The 23,532-nt window shown below is 40.7% G+C and overlaps 1 protein-coding gene across 1 annotated transcript in view; it reads right to left on the reverse strand.

Annotated features, from left to right (window-relative positions):
- Positions 1-481: 481 nt before the first annotated feature.
- The window catches only part of TTC6 (tetratricopeptide repeat domain 6), a 430,156-nt gene continuing 407,105 nt past the window's right edge, over positions 482-23,532 (reverse strand). The window contains exons 23-24 of the mRNA XM_053711337.1: positions 8,692-8,917; positions 482-786 (exon numbers count right to left, since the gene is read on the reverse strand). Of these exons, the coding sequence (XP_053567312.1) occupies positions 629-786; positions 8,692-8,917 (384 nt within the window). The 3' untranslated portion in view covers positions 482-628. The remainder of the gene's footprint in view (positions 787-8,691; positions 8,918-23,532) is intronic.

Here is a 23,532-nt window from a genome sequence, read left to right on the forward strand (position 1 = left end):
TGTCCACATTTAACATTGCGCAAGCATGTCTGGTGAAATGCTTCTGCAATGCTGCTGCCTGCTCACTACTGCTAGCAGGTGCTGTCAATCATCCCAATCGTATCGTATCCGGATGATTTCAATCCGCCACCTAAAAGGTTAAAGAGCAGCCGCTGCATCTGAACTTTGTTTCAGCCAAGCCTAAAACGATGGACCTCCGAAGCAGCGTCTGTTGCTTAATAAATGGAGCCCATTGTCTTAACTTAGATTTTTTTCTGACAAATTTCAAAGTTAAGCCTATTTCCACTCTTGTATCATGTGACAGTCCTCAGCCAATCACAAATGCATATACGTATATTCTGTAAATTCTTGCACATGCTCAGTCGGAGCTGGTGACTCAAAAAGTGTAAATATAAAAAGACTGCACATTTGGTTAATGGAAGTAAATTGGAACGTTGTTTACAATTGCTGCTCTATCTGAATCATGAATCTGAATCATTAATTTTGGCTTGAGTGTCCCTTTAATTAATACATTTTTCTACAATGAGAATGCAACAGTTCTGGTGCTAGGTAAAACAGGATTCCATTCAATGTTGCAAATATCTCTCTTTAAGAAACACGTTCCTGTAAGATGCGGCCAGTAGAGTTCTCATATAGTGAGCATCTGTCTCTGAGCATCTGTACTTTCCTGTAGTAACATTATAGCTCGCTCATAGTCATCAATGGCTTCCTTTTGTAATCCCATTTTTCCTCTAATGTCAGCCCTCAATTTGTACATTAAAGGATCCTCGGGTTGTAACATTAAAGCTGTGAAGAAACAAAGAAAAATGAGAAAAAACAAACCACAAACAGATAGCAAGAGAAACAACTATATTTTTCATACTAATAAAAGCGTAAAAAAAAAAAAAAGGAAAAAAGAACACATCTTGCAGTATACAGAAATCAACAGCTAATAGGACAATAGGTCTGACTGTAATGTATTAACATACACACACATTATATATATATATATAGTTTTATATATATATATATATATATATATATATATATATATATATATATATATAAAAGCAAAGAATGTTCCCAAGTGAGCGGGTGCTCATTCATCAGGTGGTCACATGGGGGAGGGGTAAAGATACATGTCGCCATCGGAGAAAAAAAACAAAAAACAGAATTTATGTCTTACCTGATAAATTCCTTTCTCCTACGGTGTGTCCGGTCCACGGCTTCATCCTTACTTGTGGGAATATTCTCTTCCCTAACAGGAAATGGCAAAGAGGCACACAGCAAAAGCTGTCCATATAGCCCCTCCTCTGGCTCCGCCCCCCAGTCATTCGACCGATGGTTAGGAGAAAAAGGAGAAACCATAGGGTGCCGTGGTGACTGTAGTGTATAGAAATAAAAAATTTAAACCTGACAAAAAGCCAGGGCGGGCCTTGGACCGGACACACCGTAGGAGAAAGGAATTTATCAGGTAAGACATAAATTCTGTTTTCTCCTACATTGGTGTGTCCGGTCCATGGCTTCATCATTACTTGTGGGAACCAATACCAAAGCTTTAGGACACGGATGAAGGGAGGGAACAAGTCAGGTAACCTAAACGGAAGGCACCACGGCTTGCAAAACCTTTCTCCCAAAAACAGCCTCCGAAGAAGCAAAAGTATTGAATTTGTAAAATTTGGTAAAAGTGTGCAGTGAAGACCAAGTCGCTGCCTTACAGATCTGATCAACAGAAGCCTCGTTCTTGAAGGCCCATGTCGAAGCCACAGCCCTAGTAGAGTGAGCTGTAATTCGATCAGGAGGCTGCCGACCGGCAGTCTCATAAGCCAATCAAATGATGCTTTTCAGCCAAAAGGAAAGAGAGGTAGCAGTAGCTTTCTGCCCTCTCCTCTTACCAGAATAAACGACAAACAAGGAGGATGTCTGTCTGAAATCCTTAGTTGCTTCTAAATAGAATTTTAAAGCACGGACCACATCTAGGTTGTGTAATAAACGTTCCTTCTTCGAAACTGGATTCGGACACAGAGAAGGAACAACTATTTCCTGGTTAATATTCCTGTTGGAAACCACTTTTGGAAGAAAACCAGGCTTGGTACGTAAAACTACCTTATCTGTATGGAATACCAGATAGGGTGAAATACACTGCAAAGCAGACAATTCAGAAACTCTTCTAGCAGAAGAAATAGCAACCAAAAACAGAACTTTCCAAGATAGTAACTTAATATCTATGGAATGTAAGGGTTCAAACGGAACCCCTTGAAGAACTGAAAGAACTAAGTTTAGACTCCATGGAGGAGTCATAGGTCTGTAGACAGGCTTGATTCTGACTAACGCCTGTACAAAACACCTGCACATCTGGCACGGCTGCCAGTCGTTTGTGCAACAAAACAGACAGAGCAGATATCTGTCCTTTTAAAGAACTAGCTGACAAACCTTTATCCAAACCCTCTTGGAGAAAGGAAAGTATTCTAGGAATTTTGATTTTACTCCAAGAAAATCCCTTGGATTCGCACCAACGGATATATTTTAGCCATATCTTATGGTAAATTTTCCTAGTCACCAGTTTTCTGGCCTGAACCAGAGTATCTATAACTGAGTCTAAAAACCCACGCTTAGATAGAATCAAGCGTTCAATTTCCAAGCAGTCAGTTGTAGAGAGACTAGATTTGGATGTTTGAATGGACCTTGCACTAGAAGATCCTGCCTCAAAGGTAGCTTCCATGGTGGAACCGTTGACATATTCACCAGGTCTGCATACCAAGTCCTGTGTGGCCATGCAGGAGCTATTAGAATCACCGAGGCCTTCTCCTGCTTGATCCTGGCTACAAGCCTGGGAAGGAGAGGGAACGGTGGAAACACATAAGCCAGATTGAACGACCAGGGCGCCACCAATGCATCCACTAGTGTCGCCTTTGGATCCCTGGATCTGGACACGTAGCGAGGAACCTTGGAGTTCTGACGGGACGCCATCAGATCCATATCTGGAGTGCCCCATAGTTGGGTTAACTGGGCAAAGACCTCCGGGTGAAGTTCCCACTCCCCCGGATGGAAAGTCTGACGACTCAGATAATCCGCCTCCCAGTTGTCTACTCCTGGGATGTGAATCGCAGATAGATGGCAGGAGTGATCCTCCGCCCATTTGATGATCTTGGATACCTCTCTCATCGCCAAGGAACTCTTTGTTCCCCCCGATGATTGATGTACGCTACAGTCGTCATGTTGTCCGACTGAAACCTCATAAACCTGGCCTTCGCTAGTTGAGGCCAAGCCAGGAGCGCATTGAATATCGCTCTCAGTTCCAAAATGTTTATCGGGAGAAGAGACTCTTCCCGAGACAATAGACCCTGAGCTTTCAGAGAGTCCAAGACCGCGCCCCAGCCCAAGAGGCTGGCGTCGGTCATGACAATGACCCACTCTGGTCTGCGGAAACTCATTCCCTGAGACAGGTGATCTTGAGTCAACCACCAGAGGAGTGAGTCTCTGGTTACCTGGTCTACTTGAATTTGGGGAGACAAATCTGCATAATCCCCATTCCACTGTTTGAGCATGCACAGCTGCAATGGTCTTAAATGAATTTGAGCAAAAGGAACCACGTCCATTGCTGCAACCATTAGTCCTATAACTTCCATGCACTGAGCTATGGAAGGCTGAGGAACAGAATGAAGAACTCGACAAGCTTCTAGAAGTTTTAACTTTCTGACCTCTGTCAAAAAAATCTTCATTTCCACAGAATCTATTATTGTTCCCAGAAAGGGAACCCTTGTGGACGGGGACAGGGAACTTTTTTCTATGTTCACCTTCCACCCGTGAGATCTTAGAAAGGCTAAAACAGTGTCTGTATGAGCCCTTGCTTTGGAAAGGGACGACGCTTGGATTAGAATGTCATCCAGGTAAGGTGCTACAGCAATGCCCCTCGGTCGTAGAACCGCTAGAAGGGACCCTAGTACCTTTGTGAAAATTCTGGGAGCAGTGGCTAAACCGAATGGAAGAGCCACAAACTGGTAATGTTTGTCCAGAAAGGCGAACCTTAGGAGCTGATGGTGATCTTTGTGGATAGGAATATGCAGGTACGCATCCTTTAAGTCCACAGTAGTCATATATTGACCCTCCTGGATTGTTGGTAAGATCGTTCGAATGGTTTCCATTTTGAATGATGGAACTCTGAGGAATTTGTTTAGTATTTTTAAATCCAGAATTGGCCTGAAAGTTCCCTCTTTTTTGGGAACTACAAACAGGTTTGAGTAAAAACCCAGACCTTGTTCCGCTGTTGGAACTGGGTGTATCACTCCCATCTTTAATAGGTCTCCTACGCAATGTAAGAATGCCTGTCTCTTTATCTGGTCTGAAGATAAGCGAGACATGTGGAACCTTCCCCTTGGAGGGAGTTCCTTGAACTCTAGAAGATACCCCTGAGAGACAATTTCTAGTGCCCAGGGATCCGGAACATCTCTTGCCCAAGCCTGAGCAAAGAGAGAAAGTCTGCCCCCTACTATATCCGGTCCCGGATCGAAGGCTACCCTTTCATGCTGTCTTGGTAGCAGCAGCAGGCTTCTTGGCCTGTTTACGCTTGTTCCAGCCTTGCAATGGTTTCCATGCTGGTTTAGGCTGGGAAGCGTTACCATCTTGTCTAGAGGCTGCAGAGTTAGAAGCCGGTCCGTTCCTGAAATTGCGAAAGGAACGAAAATTAGACTTGTTCTTAGCCTTGAAAAGCCTATCCTGTGGGAGGGCATGGCCCTTTCCCCCAGTGATGTCAGAAATAATCTCCTTCAATTCTGGCCCGAAAAGGGTCTTAACCTTGAAAGGAATATTAAGTAATTTTGTTTTGGACGATACATCCGCCGACCAAGATTTTAGCCAAAGCGCCCTGCGCGCCACTATTGCAAAACCTGAGTTTTTTGCCGCTAATTTTGCTAATTGAAAAGCGGCATCCAAAATAAAAGAATTAGCCAACTTTAGTGCGTGAATTCTGTCCATGACTTCATCATATGGAGTCTCCTTTTGGAGCGAACTTTCTAGTTCCTCGAACCAAAAAGACGCCGCCGAGGTGACAGGAATAATGCACGAAATTGGTTGAAGAAGGAAACCTTGCTGAACAAAAATCTTTTTAAGCAATCCTTCCAATTTCTTATCCATAGGATCTTTGAAAGTGCAACTGTCCTCTATAGGAATAGTTGTGCGCTTTGCTAACGTTGAAACTGCCCCCTCTACCTTAGGGACCGTCTGCCATGCGTCCCTTCTGGGGTCAACAATGGGGAACATTTTCTTAAATATAGGAGGTGGAACAAAAGGTATACCTGGCTTCTCCCACTCCTTATTCACTATGTCCGCTACCCTCTTGGGTATCGGAAAAGCATCAGCGTGCACTGGGATCTCTAAGAATTTGTCCATTTTGCACAACTTCTCTGGAATTACCAAAGAATCACAATCATCAAGAGTAGCTAGCACCTCCTTAAGCAGGGCACGGAGATGTTCTAGCTTAAATTTAAATGCCACAATATCAGGTTCTGCCTGCTGAGAAATTTTTCCTGAATCTGAAATTTCTCCCTCGGACAGACCCTCCCTCGCTGCCAATTCAGATTGATGTGAGGGTATAACAGATAAATTATCGTCAGCGCCTGCTTGCTCATCCTCTATATTTAAAACTGAGCAATCACGCTTTCTGGGAAATGCTGGCAGTTTGGATAAAAGATTTGCTATAGAATTATCCATTACTGCTGTTAATTGTTGCATAGTAATAAGCATTGGCGCGCTAGATGTACTAGGTATCGCCTGCGCGGGCAAACCTGGTGTTGACACAGAAGGAGAGGATGATGAACTATCCCCACTACCTTCATTTGAAGAATCATCTTGGGCAACCTTATTAAATGTGACAGTACTGTCCTTACTTTGCTTGGACGCCATGGCACAATTTGCACATACATTTAAAGGGGGAACCACCTTGGCCTCCATACACACAGAACATATGCTATCTGAAGGTACAGACATGTTAGGCAGATTTAGGCAGGTTATTAATGCAATAAAAATGATTTTATACAAAACCGTTACTGTCTCTTTAAATAATAAAAGGAACACACTTTATTTCTGAATGATCAAAAAACTATGAAGGAAATATCCGATCTTTATAAAATTTACACCCCAGTGTCTTAATGCTTTGAAAGTATTGCACACCAAATATGAAGTTTCTAGACCCTTAAATAAGCAAACCGGAGCTAATTGTTCAATTTAACCGGTTTAAACACACCACAGTCCATGCCACAGCTTTGCTGCGGCTTTTACCTTCCTTAGGGGTTATTCACCACTGAAATAAGCCTTCCGGAGACTGTTTCTCAGCCACAGGACCCTCTCACATGAAGCTGCATGCATTGCCTTTGGAAGTAACTGCGCAACTGAGGCGCGAAAATGAGGCCTCCTCCCTCTGCATACCAGAGTGAAGGGGCCTTTCTGACTAGATTAGGCGTCTAAACCAATGCCAGGCATAATTAAAATGTTCCCAAAAGTGTTTGTAAGTTCATAAAAACACTCCAAATGTCATAAGAATATGAAATAAGCAAATCGATTTAGCCCATAATAGTGTCAACCAGTATAGAGCCCAATATATAAGCCTTTAATCTGTTACTCAGTCTAAGAAAATGGCTTACCGGTCCCATGAGGGAAAAAACTGACAGTCTTCTAGCATTACTATGTGTTGTTAGAAAAGAGACTGGTCATACCTGAAGCAGATAAGTCTGCAAACTGTTACCCCCAACTGAAGTTCTCTGGTTTCAACAGTCCTGCGTGATAACAGCAATGGATTCTAGTTACTGGTGCTAAAATCATACTCCTCTTAACAGAACTCTTCATCACTTTCTGTTGTAGAGTAAATAGTACAAACCGGCACTATTTTAAAATAACAAACTCTTGATAGAAGAAATAAAACTACAACTAACACCACATACTCTTTACCATCCCCGTGGAGATGCTACTTGTTCAGAGCAGGCAAAGAGAATGACTGGGGGGCGGAGCCAGAGGAGGGGCTATATGGACAGCTTTTGCTGTGTGCCTCTTTGCCATTTCCTGTTAGGGAAGAGAATATTCCTACAAGTAAGGATGAAGCCGTGGACCGGACACACCAATGTAGGAGAAATAAAAATATGTCTATGAGTAAGGCCCCAGGCCGAAACATGTCAGGCAGAACGTTTTTTCCTTATGCTGTTTGAACCTTTTAAAACAATTGAATAAAATTGGATTTTTACGAAGATTGTGCTGGCTTCTTCTAACTTTGTCTTACATATATTTATGTGTGTGTGTCCAGCTGTTTTCCCAGTTTTATAGCTGTATTGTAAATGGAAAAATCTGTTCTTAGGGGTTGTTCTATTAATATATAATAATATATTTATAATATTTCATAATAATATATTTTTCTACCACTGTAAATTCAAACTCAGTGGGGTTGATACTATTCTTGCTGTACAGTGACAACCCCATATCTGTCAATTATAAGTTTTGTGCATGCAAACTCTTGTCTGTAATTAAGGAGCTGACAGCAGCATTGCTACAGAAAGAATGTAAAGGGACAGTAAACACCAAAAAAAAATTGCGCGTGCAATTTCTGTCCGAGGACTGGATTCTGATTTGATGATGATTTAAAGAAGAAGGCAGCTACGTAACGGTGGGGGGAGTCCGGCTGCCATATTTACCCGGTATTACACAAGTTACCGAAAGTGATTACTATAGAAGCAAGGCGGCATGGCAGGAGGGATATACTGCAGGCGGATCTTCGGTTCTTATATTTCTAGCGCAAATAATGTTAAGGGAAGTGTTGAATGTCCCTTTAACAATGCAATCTGTTTAACCCACATCTAAGGTAGGATATTTGCCGTCCCTGTGAGCCATTACACATAATTATATACCTGTAGCACATACACACACTTCATATGCACCATATACATGCAATGATCCCTGCAAGAAAACTAATAAAAGAAATATAAAGGAATAGTTTATATAATCCTGCAAACTCTCTTACTACACTTTAATGCTAATAATAATCTATACCAACGAAAGTGCAATTATACTTACCAAGGATTCACATATTTTATATTTTATGGGTTAGTCCATAAAGTAAAAAACAAGTAAATGAAAAGTTTAATATACATTAAATGAGTATGGATCATATTCATACAACAAATATTGTGTAATCCCAGAATGAATTAAAGGGACAGTCTATACCTTAGTCATCTTAAAGTCTTACCTTAGATTAAGCTTCAAATAGCCTCCTGCAGCCTTTCTATATCATGCAGCAGTAACAGAAAAAAAGATATTTTAAAAAGAATATTGTTTATGGCCACTTTGAAATGGCTGCCATGCTCTGGCCACTGATGACATCACGATCTGGGCTGCATCTAGGCTCTCTGCTGAATAGCATTGACAGTCTGTTGAATCCAACTAATGAGCTTTTTGTGATTGGATGCCATATGCAGGCCAGATCGTGATGCATCAGTGGGCTGAGCTTGGCAGTCATTTCAAAGTGGCCAGAAACAATATTCATTTTAAAATAACTTTTTTTACTGTTACTGCTGAGGCTATTTACAGCTTAATCTCCGGTTAGACTTTAAGACCAGCTTTATTTGTTTCCATGAAAATTAACTGAGCAACATTTGATATCAGCAGCCTGTTTTACTGGACCAGCAACATAATGCAGCATAAATCTCTAATAAATTAGCTTAACAGAGTTACCGTGGGTTATATCTCGCTCCGCCTGCTGATACTGTTGCAAAGTGTTATGTAGATTTGCACGATTAAAGAAGGCCGCAGAGGAGAACGGACACAGATCTACAACAGTCTGGAAGTCTTGCAAAGCTCCTTGTACATCTTGTAACAACATTTTTGTGATGCCGCGATTTAAAACAGCTGATTCATTCTCAGGGTCAAGCTCTAGAGCTTTTGAGTAGTATTCTTTGGCCTACAAAAAAATGAAAGATAAAAACTTACTCCCATGAGAAAAAAAAAAACAAGTTGAGAATTACCTATGAGCCTATAAAAGTAAAAGGCATAATTATTTTTAAATGTAAGAAAACTGTAGGGATAATGAGAATACAGGGAGTGCAGAATTATTAGGCAAGTTGTATTTTTGAGGATTAATTTTATTATTGAACAACAACCATGTTCTCAATGAACCCAAAAAAATCATTAATATCAAAGCTGAATAGTTTTGGAAGTAGTTTTTAGTTTGTTTTTAGTTATAGCTATTTTAGGGGGATATCTGTGTGTGCAGGTGACTATTACTGTGCATAATTATTAGGCAACTTAACAAAAAACAAATATATACCCATTTCAATTATTTATTTTTACCAGTGAAACCAATATAACATCTCAACATTCACAAATATACATTTCTGACATTCAAAAACAAAACAAAAACAAATCAGTGACCAATATAGCCACCTTTCTTTGCAAGGACACTCAAAAGCCTGCCATCCATGGATTCTGTCAGTGTTTTGATCTGTTCACCATCAACATTGCGTGCAGCAGCAACCACAGCCTCCCAGACACTGTTCAGAGAGGTGTACTGTTTTCTCTCCTTGTAAATCTCACATTTGATGATGGACCACAGGTTCTCAATGGGGTTAAGATCAGGTGAACAAGGAGGCCATGTCATTAGATTTTCTTCTTTTATACCCTTTCTTGCCAGCCACGCTGTGGAGTACTTGGACGCGTGTGATGGAGCATTGTCCTGCATGAAAATCATGTTTTTCTTGAAGGATGCAGACTTCTTCCTGTACCACTGCTTGAAGAAGGTGTCTTCCAGAAACTGGCAGTAGGACTGGGAGTTGAGCTTGACTCCATCCTCAACCCGAAAAGGCCCCACAAGCTCATCTTTGATGATACCAGCCCAAACCAGTACTCCACCTCCACCTTGCTGGCGTCTGAGTCGGACTGTAGCTCTCTGCCCTTTACCAATCCAGTCACGGGCCCATCCATCTGGTCCATCAAGACTCACTCTCATTTCATCAGTCCATAAAACCTTAGAAAAATCAGTCTTGAGATATTTCTTGGCCCAGTCTTGACGTTTCAGCTTGTGTGTCTTGTTCAGTGGTGGTCGTCTTTCAGCCTTTCTTACCTTGGCCATGTCTCTGAGTATTGCACACCTTGTGCTTTTGGGCACTCCAGTAATGTTGCAGCTCTGAAATATGGCCAAACTGGTGGCAAGTGGCATCTTGGCAGTTGCACGCTTGACTTTTCTCAGTTCATGGGCAGTTATTTTGCGCCTTGGTTTTTCCACACGCTTCTTGCGACCCTGTTGACTATTTTGAATGAAACGCTTGATTGTTCGATGATCACGCTTCAGAAGCTTTGCAATTTTAAGAGTGCTACATCCATCTGCAAGATATCTCACTATTTTTGACTTTTCTGAGCCTGTCAAGTCCTTCTTTTGACCCATTTTGCCAAAGGAAAGGAAGTTGCCTAATAATTATGCACACCTGATATAGGGTGTTGATGTCATTAGACCACACCCCTTCTCATTACAGAGATGCACATCACCTAATATGCTTAATTGGTAGTAGGCTTTCGAGCCTATACAGCTTGGAGTAAGACAACATGCATAAAGAGGATGATGTGGTCAAAATACTAATTTGCCTAATAATTCTGCACTCCCTGTATGGGGCCGCATTATCAAGCTCCGAATGGAGCTTGATGCCCCTGTTTCCGCGTGAGCCTTCAGGCTTGCTGGAAACAGCAGTTATAAAACAGCGCTCTTGGTCCGCCTGCTCTAAAGGCTGCAAACATCAATCCGCCCGATCCTATACAATCGGGCTGATTGACACCCCCTGCTAGCAGCCACGATTGGCCGCGAATCTGCAAGGGGTGGCATTGCACAAGTGTATGCTGTCGGCATTAATCGATGTCTGTTAGACATGATAGGATGAGCGGATCACGTCAGGAAGACCGATGATAAATCGGCCCCTACGTTTCAAAATAAATTATAGGGTGGGGCATTTTTTTAAATTATAAATAAATTACGTAATAAGCTTCTCAAATACAATAGACCTTATGCAGTGAATTTTATTTTAGTTCCTTTTCCTCTACCCCTGCTCCTTCCCTATTAGCTGCAATTAAACACTCAGGGTCCCCACTCATATTAGAGGGATATTAAACAGTTAGTAAAAAAAACTAATATGCTAAATCAAAGTAAACATAAAAATAAATAATTGGGGGGCGTGACTAAGACAACGACTGCAATGGCCGCAAAATCAAAAGCTCTATAATGAAATCTCAGTAATCAGCAGCACATCTTCAGATATTTACAGCATCCATGGTAATGTCAGACAGACACACAGCATCCCAGAGTGCCAAATTAGTTAATATTTGTTGTATATGTGACTAACGAGCTCCGTTCTAAGCCATCGTGAATTTCGACCTCCCCCCTGGGGCCCCCGGATCGAGTAGTCATATACCAGCTACTACAATGCATCTTATACTATAATATACCCAGCACCTGCTTCTCTTCTACAATGGAGTTAATTGTCTTTCTCCAGAAGGATCAGAGCGCCTATCTAGACCAGACCCTCTGCATAAACACGCTGCGTACTGGAGTAAGACCACCCTCCATTGCAGGACCTGCTAAAGCCCTGCCTGCTAGCAACATGGTTGTCTCACTTTTTCGGGGCGATGTTGCAGGGCCCCAGCGTCTATACCCGACACTGCCAGATACTCTGCAATCCCAGATTGAGCATGGTGAGCTTCTGGAGCAGAGGAAATTGCAGAGGATAAGCAGGTGCTTATCACTACGATGATATCGCAGACACACCGGCAAACTTGGAGGTACAGTGGAAGGTTACAGGGACACATATATCCGGAAAAACACCTAACATACAACCACAGACATTGCTCATCTCTTATAACCAAGCACTCAACTCATGGATAAAAGGAGGTTTTGGACCTGGATTATATGATAAAGTCTTTCGATCAGTACAAGATTCTAACAACAAATCTCCCCAAGATGCTATACAGAGCTTCACGCTCCTCATGAGAATGGGAGTGGGATAACTCCTTATTGCTCCTAGAACAGAGACCATGCAATTTATTGCCATATTTCCTAGGTTGGCATACGTTATCATTCTCACTTATGGGACTTTAATTTTTTGAGACTCATTTTATAGAGACAAACGTTATGGAGATTTAAATTTACTTAAAGTTAACATGTGTTAATCAATAAGTTTTACATAGATGTACCTTACTATTGTCATTCTGTTAACCAGTCTGGGTTATATGACTTATATTTCTGTTTGTGTGTACTTGTTTACATTAAGCCTCTGGGGTTAAATTTCAGAATGCCCTGTGTGTGTTAGGATCAGCCCAGCACCATCTGGAATAGCTTTATTAACGATATCTCATAAGAGGAAAAGCTAATTAATGTTCTCCAGCTAAAACTATATCTAGTTGTCTAGTTTAAGCTTATTATTTATAGCAGAAATAGACTTCATGGACTTCTGCACATGGAGTATGAATGTAATCATAACATATGTTTTCCATTACTATGTCTTAACTGAGTCTTAAAGGGACATGAAACCCAAAATGTTTCTTTCTTGATTCCCATAGAGAATACAATTTCAAACAACTTTCCAATTTACTTCTATTATTTAATTTGCTTCCTTCACTTGTTATCCTTTGCTGAAATGTTTATCTAGGCAAGTTCATGTGAAACAGAGAACCTAGGGTCTAGCTGTTGATTGGTGGCTGCATATATAAATTGATTGTCATTGGCTCACCCATGTGTTCAGTTAGAAACCATTAGTGCATTGATGCATACCAAGAAAATAAAACAGATTAGATAATAGAAGTAAATTAGAAAGTTGTTTAAAATGGTATTCTCTAAAAGAGGCTGATTACTACTTTTTGGTACACCCATGATAAGAAAGTCCTGAAACTTAATATTTTATGGTACTTCAGAGTACCTTAGATTAGAACTCCGGAAGCATTGCAGTATGTTTATAACCAGGCTTAGAGGCAGCATGACAACCCTCCTATATATCCTATGTTATATATATATATACACTATAATTTATGTGCAAAGGTCTCTTTTTTGGAATATTGTGTCTTCATATCGGACTAGGAATAATTTTCACCTTGTTTAGTACTATTTTCAGATTCACATGCTTACTCCTCTTTAAATAACTACCGTTGCCTACTTAACGGCTATTAGGCATCCTAGAAGTTGTGGTCTCTAAAGTATTCATACCGCCAAGGCTAGACAACAATAGTCTTATCATGATATATGGCTAGCTGCAGCCTTATAACTCCTTTATAGGTGCAAAGAAATTATATACGTACTCCTCAGGTACAAATCATGTATCCATACACCTGAGAGACATTTGAAGTTGACTTCACTACAGTACAGTATAAGAAATTTTTACTCTTTCAAATGTTACTTTCAATTGGTTCATGTTATGCTTTAGCTTTTCATTCTTATTGATGTTTATATTTCTGTCAGGTGCTTTGGAGCCCTAAATATTATCCCTATGTTTTTCAATTAATAATATACAACTTGCATACGTGGTTCCTATACCATACGATATGCAGTATTATATGAAACTAGAATACTAGCTTCATACATTATAACATAATTTTTATTTTCCATATGCTAATAACTAGAATTAATATCTGCATCTGACACCGCTAGCTAGAAACTGCTGTAAATATTACACACTAAACTACATTAATATCTCCGTCCCCATGTACCAACATGAGCTCCTTGAGGGCTACATCCAATTTATTTATATTTTGATAGTTAGCTATATTATTATTTCCTTTTTTTATATATATTATACTCCAAGCGGTGTTTACCCGCTGAATACTAAAGTATGATTTATCATTTCATTTATACACTGGGGTCCAAAAAGGGGTCCCCATCATAATATAAAACCTAACCATATACTTATATGATTCTACTATTACTGATAAAATTATACTTTTTTACCTACTAAGTGCCATTAGACCCAATAGGGTCTTTGACATGACTAATATGCCTCATCAGTATTACCTATATCAAAGGGCCCATAAGTGAACAGCTAATTAGTCATTCACGAAAGCTACCATAAATTACAAAATTGAGGTTTTAGAAGTTTTAGTTTTGCAATCATTTTGTTTCTTACTTACAATCTTGTACTGCATTCCATGAAAATGTTCCCATTTATGCTATGACATCTACTGTATGCTTTTCTTGTGCTAAACCTCAATCAAAGACTATTTAAAATAAAAAAAGAAATAACTTTGTAAAAAAAAAATAAAAAAATTCTAAGTGTAGCTACTGCCCTCTGAGCTGATATTGGTAACTTAAGTTGCATTCTGCCCTCTTCTGAGTACGGGCAAAACTATCTCTAGTAGTCCCTGAATAGTAAACCAGCTCATTTTGCAGTATTTGCACTTTCATTTGGTGAATTGTGTATGAGGGGAGTTTATAAAATTTAAAAAAGAGCAATAAATAAGGTACATTCATGTTGCATAAAATTGTAAAATAACATGCAATCTACTGTTTAAATGCAATTTAACACAGTTTTCTAACCCTTTAAGTATAACGCACGGCTTAGTGTTTTTTGTTTTATTACAACAATAAACAGACTATTTTATATCCCTTTAAAACACAAAAGCTTATTCAGATAATTTGTTTGGTCACCTACCTAATTTTCATCTTCTAGAAGATACTTTGTGTTGTTCATCTAAGGTTGTATTTACCTAATTTTAAGACCTGCTAAGGACTAGATGATTGTTATTATGTCCTGATACGTTAAACCATAGAATTCAAAGAGGGTGTGCTTTCTTTTTTTACATGACTGTAATGACATGATGTCTATAAAATGTATCATTCAATTTACATTTCTAATTACTGAAGAGCTTTCAGGATTCCGGCTATTGGCTGGATAAACTTTTTTCAATTTAAATGTTATACTTGTGTCACCCTGGGCCTGATGATCTAAAACTCTCCATTCAGCCTATTGTGAAGCAAGGTGGGGTCCCTCAAATAATTTTATAAAGCTTGAGTAATGTTAATCACGCCATGCAGGGTTTCGCAATGTGAAGCAGAGACTCCTATATTGCAATATAGGGTCTAAAAATATTCAACAGATTTTGCATGATTTCTCTCCATGCCAGCGAGTTTTTAGTCATTGGGCCCCTTGTCTCCATGATATCTAAAATTCCATCTCAGTAATAATATTATTACTATTTTAATCAGGGCTGGCTCAAGACATTGTGCTGCCTGAGTCAAATAATGAAATGATAACCCCTCAACTTTCTGTTCTCTACAATTTAAACCCAACTATAGCTAGTATTCTCAATGATTAAAGTTCAGCACATTGAAATTTCAAATGAGAGCATGCTGATACCCAGCTAACTGACCCCATATAAGACAATGTTGGTGGCACCTGGTTCCAATTAAAGTGATGGTTAACTCTCCCCTTTTTTAAAATCAGATCCGGAATGTTAGTGATATTTTAGATGGAGTTTCATTAATCAGTTGTAACGAAGATGCGCTATATCTTCCTTTTTCATATAGATATGATATTTAAATACCCCTTCTGTGAGCTAACGGTTTGAATTGTTCTACAATCAGCGCTCCCCCCCCCCCCCATATGGCACTTTTGTTATAGCTAGAGCGCTGATTGGAGAACAATTAAAGCCTTTAGCTCACAGAAAAATTGACTTTTGAAATGGGCGGCAGAGTTATAGCGCATCTTCGTTACAACTGATGAATGAAACTCCATCTAAAATATCGCTAAAATTCCAGCGCTGATTTTAAAAACAGTTTACCATCACTTTTAGCTTTGAACTTTCTGTTTGTGTTCCAAATGTATTTTATCCACTGCACTTCGCATTCTTCATTCCTTAACTCTTTTTGTAACATTATACATGATTTTAGCTTCCATTATAATCTCATCTCAAAATAAAGGGGACAATTTATTATAGTGCGAGCGGACATTATACAATGTAGCGTATCATGTCTGCCGCACATCGATAAATGCCAACAGCATACGCTGTCGGCATTTATCACTGCACAAGCAGTTTGCCAATCGGCCGCTAGAATGGGGTGTCAATAAACCCGATCGTATTCGATCGGGTTGATTTCTGTCCGCTGCCTCAGAGCAGGTGGACAAGTTATGGAGCAGCGGTCTGTTTCCGGTTAACCTGAAGGCTCGCGCAGAAACAGGGGCATCAAGCTCTTTTTCGGAGCTTAATAATTCAGCCCCAAAGTATCTAATTATTTCTTATATGGCTCCTTGACTCACTAATATAGAAAGGTTCTTGATAACATAAAATAGGGGGACAATTTGAGGACAGACTGAAACTCACAAAGAAATGATAATAGCAAATACAGTCAGAAAACGTAAGCTGTGACAGCAGGAAGTAGAATACAATTAGCCAGTAGCAAAATGGTCATAAAAACGCTAAGCCTCACACCCTGTTCTGACAAATATAATTTACCACTTACAAAACTCTTTTGCTGCTTTCAAATGCTGCCCCATCTGACGTTCTGTATCAATTTAAACATTGTCTGAAAACATTTCTCTTAGAAGAAGGCCATTTACTTCAAATTGATTCTTATTCTCGGTTGATAAGAAACCATATGTTTGAACCTGTTTAGCTAAACTAAACCTGCGCCTCTGGACTCTTAAACTTCATTTCCTTTAGACCAGGCTTGTCTAAAACACAATACAATACTTTACTTTTCCAAACTAAATACTGCATGAGTATGAGGAATGAGTTTTCGTTAATTTGATATAATTTTATTATTTATTTATAACCTGTAAGTGGAGTTTTAAGATGGAGAGATCCTAAATAACTCTTTCTGTATATGTACGATAATTTAGATATTTTATTGTATTTATTATGTTGGCTGACTGATTATGGAAATGCAAGCCAAAATAATAACATAATAAACATAAATCTAGTGAAATTCCAGAGCCAGATAGCGATTTTAAATTTCGTATATAGCTATAAATGTAAACCTTTCCCTGGCTCCTAAAATGGTCAGTTGACTTCTCAAAATTCGTAAGTCCAGTATATATTTTAGTTTCCATTAGTAGCAACCTTAAAATTTATTCTTCAGACTTAACGGGGGGAAAAAAACAAAATTTATGCTTACCTGATAAATTTCTTTCTCTTGTGGTGTATCCAGTCCACGGGTTCATCCATTACTTGTGGGATATTCTCCTCCCCAACAGGAAGTTGCAAGAGGACACCAACAGCAGAGCTGTCTATATAGCTCCTCCCCTAACTGCCACCCCCAGTCATTCGACCGAAGACAAGCAAGAAAAAAGGAGAAACTATAGGGTGCAGTGGTGACTGTAGTTTAAAAAATAAAAAACACTTGCCTTAAAGTGACAGGGCGGGCCATGGACTGGATACACCACAAGAGAAAGAAATTTATCAGGTAAGCATAAATTTTGTTTTCTCTTGTAAGGTGTACCCAGTCCACGGGTTCATCCATTACTTGTGGGATACCAATACCAAAGCTTTAGGACACGGATGAAGGGAGGGACAAGGCAGGAACTTAAACGGAAGGCACCACTGCCTGCAAGACCTTTCTCCCAAAAATAGCTTCCGAGGAAGCAAAAGTATCAAATTTGTAGAATTTAGAAAAAGTATGAAGCGAAGACCAAGTCGCCGCCTTACAAATCTGTTCAACAGAGGCCTCATTTTTAAAAGCCCATGTGGAAGATACCGCTATAGTGGAATGAGCTGTAATTCTTTCAGGAGGCTGCTGGCCAGCAGTCTCATAAGCTAAGCGGATTATGCTTCTCAGCCAAAAAGAAAGAGAAGATGCTGAAGCCTTTTGGCCTCTCCTCTGTCCAGAGTAGATGACAAACAATGCAGATGTTTGACGAAAATCCTTAGTAGCTTGTAAATAAAACTTTAAAGCACGAACCACGTCAAGATTGTGTAATAGACGTTCCTTCTTTGATTAGGACACAGTGAAGGAACAACAATCTCCTGATTGACATTCTTATTAGATACCACCTTAGGAAGAAAACCAGGTTTGGTACGCAAAACTACCTTATCTGCATGGAAGATCAGATAAGGGGAATCCCACTGTAAGGCAGATAACTCTGAAACTCTTCGAGCCGAAGAGATAGCTACCAAAAACAGAACTTTCCAAGATAAAAGCTTGATATCTATAGAATGCAGAGGTTCAAACGGAACCCCTTGAAGAACTTTAAGAACTAATTTTAAACTCCATGGCGGAGCAACAGGTTTAAACACAGGCTTGATTCTAACTAAAGCCTGACAAAACGCCTGAACGTCTGGAACATCTGCCAGGCGCTTGTGCAGAAGAATAGACAGAGCAGAAATCTGTCCCTTTAAGGAACTAGCTGACAATCCCTTATCCAATCCTTCTTGGAGAAAGGATAATATCCTAGGAATCCTGACTTTACTCAATGAGTAACCCTTTGATTCACACCAATGAAAATATTTACACCATATCTTATCATAGATTTCCCTGGTGACAGGCTTTCAAGCCTGAATTAAGGTATCAATGACCGACTCAGAGAAACCACGCTTTGATAAAATCAAGCGTTCAATCTCCAAGCAGTCAGCCACAGATAAATTAGATTTGTTTGGATGGACCTTGGAGTAGAAGGTCCTGCCTCAGCAGCGGAGTCCATGGTGGAAAGGATGACATGTCCACCAGATCTGCATACCAAGTCCTGCGTGGCCATGCAGGTGCTATCAAAATCACCGAAGCTCTCTCCTGCTTGATCTTGGCAATCAGACGAGGGAGGAGAGGAAATGGTGGAAACACATAAGCCAGGCTGAAGGACCAGGGCGCTGCTAGAGCATCTATCAGTGCAGCCTGGGGATCCCTTGACCTGGACCTGTAACAAGGAAGCTTGGCGTTCTGACGAGACGCCATCAGATCCAGTTCTGATTTGCCCCATAGTTGAATCAGCTGGGCAAATACCTCCGGATGGAGTTCCCACTCCCCCGGATGAAAAGTCTGCTGACTTAGAAAATCTGCCTCCCAGTTCTCTACTCCTGGGATATGGATAGCTGAGAGAAGGCAAGAGTGAACCTCTGCCCATAGAATTATCTTTGAAAACTCCATCATGGCCATGGGACTCCTTGTTCCCCCCTGATGGATGATATAGGCTACAGTCGTGATATTGTCCGACTGAAATCTGATGAACTTGGCCACAACTAGTTGAGGCCAAGCCTGAAGAGCATTGAATATCGCTCTTAGTTCTAGAATGTTTATCGGAAGGAGGGCTTCCTCCTGAGTCCACGAACCCTGAGCCTTCAGTGAGTTCCAAACTGCGCCCCAGCCCAGAAGGCTGGCATCTGTCGTCACTATAGTCCACTCTGGCCTGCGGAAACTAATTCCCCTGGACAGATGGACCCGAGATAACCACCAGAGAAGAGAATCCCTGGTCTCTTGATCCAGATCTAACAGAGGATACAAATCTGTGTAGTCCCCGTTCCACTGGTTGAGCATGCAAAGTTGCAGTGGTCTGAGATGTAGATGGGCAAACGGAACTATGTCCATTTCCGCTACCCTTAGGCCGATCATTTCCATACACTGAGCCACTGATGGCCGAGAAGTGGAATGAAGAGCACGGCAAGAGGTTAGAAGCTTTGAAAACCTGTCAGAAAAATTTTCATTTCTACTGAATCTATCAGAGTTCCTAGGAAGGAAACTCTTGTGAGAGGAGAGAGAGAACTCTTTTCTAAGTTCACTTTCCACCCGTGAGATCTCAGAAAGGCCAGAACAATGTCTGTATGGGACTTGGCGATTTGAAAAGTCGACGCCTGAATCAGAATGTCGTCTAGGTAAGGGGCTACCGCTATGCCCCGCGGCCTTAGAACCGCCAGAAGGGACCCTAGAACCTTCGTAAAGATTCTTGGTTCCGTGGCTAACCCGAAAGGAAGAGCCACAAACTGGTAATGCCTGTCTAGGAAGGCGAACCTGAGGAACGGATGATGATCTCTGTGAATCGGAATGTGGAGATAAGCATCCTTTAAGTCCACGGTAGTCATATATTGACCCTCCTGGATCATACGGAGGATGGTTCGGATTGTCTCCATCTTGAAGGATGGGACCCTGAGAAATTTGTTTAGGATCTTGAGATCCAAAATAGGTCTGAAGGTTCCCTCTTTTTTGGGAACTATAAACAGGTTTGAATAGAAACCCAGCCCCTGTTCCTCTTTTGGAACTGGGTGGATCACTCCCATAACCAGTAGGTCTTGAATGCAACATAAGAGTGCCTCTCTTTTTATCTGGTTTACAGATAGTTGTGAGAGATGAAATCTCCCCTTTGGAGATGAACCTTTGAATTCCAGAAGATATCCCTGTGAAATAATCTTTAGCACCCAGGGATCCTGGACGTCTCTTGCCCAAGCCTGGGCGAAGAGAGAAAGTCTGCCCCCTACTAGATCCGGTCCCGGATCGGGGGCTACTCCTTCATGCTGTCTTAGAGGCAGCCGCAGGTTTCTTGGCCTGCTTCCCCTTGTTCCAAGTCTGGTTAGGTCACCAGACTGGTTTGGACTGGGTGAAATTTCCCTCTTGTTTTGCATTAGAGGAAGTTGAAGCTGCGCCACTCTTGAAGTTTCGAAAGGAACGAAAATTATTCTGTTTGGTCCTTAACTTTTTGGACCTATCCTGAGGAAGGGCGTGACCTTTTCCTCCAGTAATATCAGAAATGATCTCCTTCAGACCAGGCCCGAATAGGGTCTGTCCCTTGAAGGGGATGTTAAGAAGTTTAGACTTTGAAGTAACGTCTGCTGACCAGGACTTAAGCCATAGCGCCCTACGCGCCAAAATGGCAAAACCTGAAGTCTTAGCCGTTAGTTTGGTTAACTGAAAAACAGCGTCAGAAATAAAGGAATTAGCTAACTTAAGAGCTTTAATCCTGTCTAGAATATCGTCTAACGGGGTCTCTACCTGCAGAGCCTCCTCAAGAGACTAGAACCAAAAAGCAGCTGCAGCAGTAACTGGGGCTATGCATGCAAGAGGCTGGAGAATAAAACCCTGATGTATAAAAATTTTCTTAAGGAGACCTTCAAATTTTTTATCCATAGGATCTAGGAAAGCACAACTGTCCTCGACGGGGATAGTTGTACGCTTAGCTAGGGTAAAGACTGCTCCCTCCACTTTAGGGACCGTCTGCCACGAGTCCCGTATGGCGGCATCTATGGGAAACATCTTTTTGAAAGCAGGAGGGGGAGAGAACGGCACACCTGGTCTATCCCATTCCTTAGTAAAAATTTCCGAAAACCTCTTAGGGACTGGAAAAACATCAGTGTAAACAGGCACTGCAAAGTATTTGTCCATTTTACACAATTTCTCTGGAACCACAATGGGGTCACAGTCATCCAGAGTCGCTAAAACCTCCCTAAGCAATAAGCGGAGGTGTTCAAGCTTAATTTTAAACACTGTCATTTCAGAATCAGGCTGAAGTAACGCCTTCCCTGAGTCTGAAATGTCACCCACAGATAGAAGCTTACCTGCCTCGGCTTCTGAGTATTGTGAGGGTATATCGGACACAGGCATTAAAGCGTCAGAAAGCTCTGTATTAGTTCTAGCCCCAGAGCTGTCTCGCTTTCCTTGTAACCCTGGCAGTTTGGACAATACCTCTGTGATGGTAGTATTCATAACTGCCGCCATGTCTTGTAAGGTAAAAGAAGTAGACGCGCTAGATGTACTTGGCGTCACTTGAGCGGGAGTTATAGGTTCTGACACATGGGGAGAGTTGGATGGCATAATCTCCCTTTTTTCAGTCAGAGAATCCCCTGGAGATAAATCTTTAAGCGCCATAATATGGTCTTTATAGTTTATAGAAATTTCAGTACATTTGGTACACATTCTAAGAGGGGGTTCCACCATGGCTTCTAAACATATTGAACAAGGAGTTTCCTCTATGTCAGGCATGTTTATCAGACTAGTAATGAGACAAGCAAGCTTGGAAAACACTTTAATAAAGGTGAAACAGCAATTAAACAAAAACGTTACTGTGCCTTTAAGAGAAAAAAACTAACACTTAAACTGCAAAACAGTGAAAAAATATAGCAAAGTCTTTGAAATTTTTACAGTGTGTATAAGGGACTAAAGCAACATTGCACCCACTTGCAAATGGATGATTAACCCCTTAGGCCCCAAACCGGATTTAAAAAACATTAAAAAAACGTTAAAAGACAGTTGAGCACCCTGCCACAGCTCTGCTGAGGCTCCTACCTGCTCTCAAGTACGATTTTGTGCAGAAATAAACCCCTTGTAATGGTCCTCAAGTGTCAGAGGACTCCTCTAGGGAAGCTGGATGTCTCAGTCTGAATTAAAACTGCGCAGTTAGAGTGCTACAATAGGCCCCTCCAACCATGTATTGGATGCCAGAGGGGCCTTAAGAAAGTACTCCTAGGAGTATCTGATTAGCCATGTGGAAACTAGGACCCAAATAAAGAGTTATCTCCCTCAGAGAAAAAACGTCCTATTTATGAAGTCGTGTAAACGTTTTGTCACTAAGTAATATAAGTATTAACATGAGTATTACCCTGTTCTGTAAGCATGATCCCAGTCGCTGTTAAATCACTGCATCAGGCTTACCTCAGTACACAAGGCTCTGTCAGCATTTTCTAGAACTCATTTCATCTCTCTAGAAATAAAAATACTGAACATACCTCAAAGCAGGTAATCTGCAGACCGTTGCCCCAACTGAAGTTGTCCCATACTCTTCAGTTATGTGTGAGAACAGCAGTGGAACTTAGTTACAAACCGCTAAGATCATCAAACCTCCAGGCAGAACTCTTCTTCTAATTTCTGCCTGAGAGTAAAACAGTACAACGCCGGTACCATTTAAAAATAACAAACTCTTGATTGAAGGTAAAACTACACTAAGTCACCACATATCTCTTGATACTTCCTTTCTTGTCGAGAGTTGCAAGAGAATGACTGGGGGTGGCAGTTAGGGGAGGAGCTATATAGACAGCTCTGCTGTTGGTGTCCTCTTGCAACTTCCTGTTGGGAAGGAGAATATCCAACAAGTAATGGATGAACCCGTGGACTGGATACACCTTACAAGAGAAAAGGAATCCAGTGCGATCCACTCAAATAAAAACGTGACAATCAGGAACCGTGCCATATTTTGTCAACAACTGAGATTTGACCATGTGGCAGTGTGGAAATTGATCCCGCTCTACAAATAAGTAATTATCAGTCAGATTAGGTGGTTGCTATTTATTTTTGCAAGCTTAGAAATATATGACATTTTCATTACGAAAGTAAATAATGATATTATGGTTCTTTTATTAAGATTTACAATGGATATAAGATAAGAGTCTTACTTACCTCCTACATATTAATCATTGTCAGTAGAGGGATGTCTTGTAGATAGGTATGTTTGTTACTTTATAAGCATTATAAATAGTGGGCACAAGGTGATCTCCTATTATACTAAATACTTCCTTAAAATATATAGTATATAGTAATAATATAATTTATTGTGATTCATGTGTTGATATTTAATAATGTTCTGTTACATAAAGTATGTGCATATCTGTGGCCTTCACATAGCCGGGGTTGATATATTTACT

Source organism: Bombina bombina, chromosome 1 (genome assembly GCF_027579735.1).
Source record: "Bombina bombina isolate aBomBom1 chromosome 1, aBomBom1.pri, whole genome shotgun sequence".
NCBI lineage: Eukaryota > Metazoa > Chordata > Amphibia > Anura > Bombinatoridae > Bombina > Bombina bombina.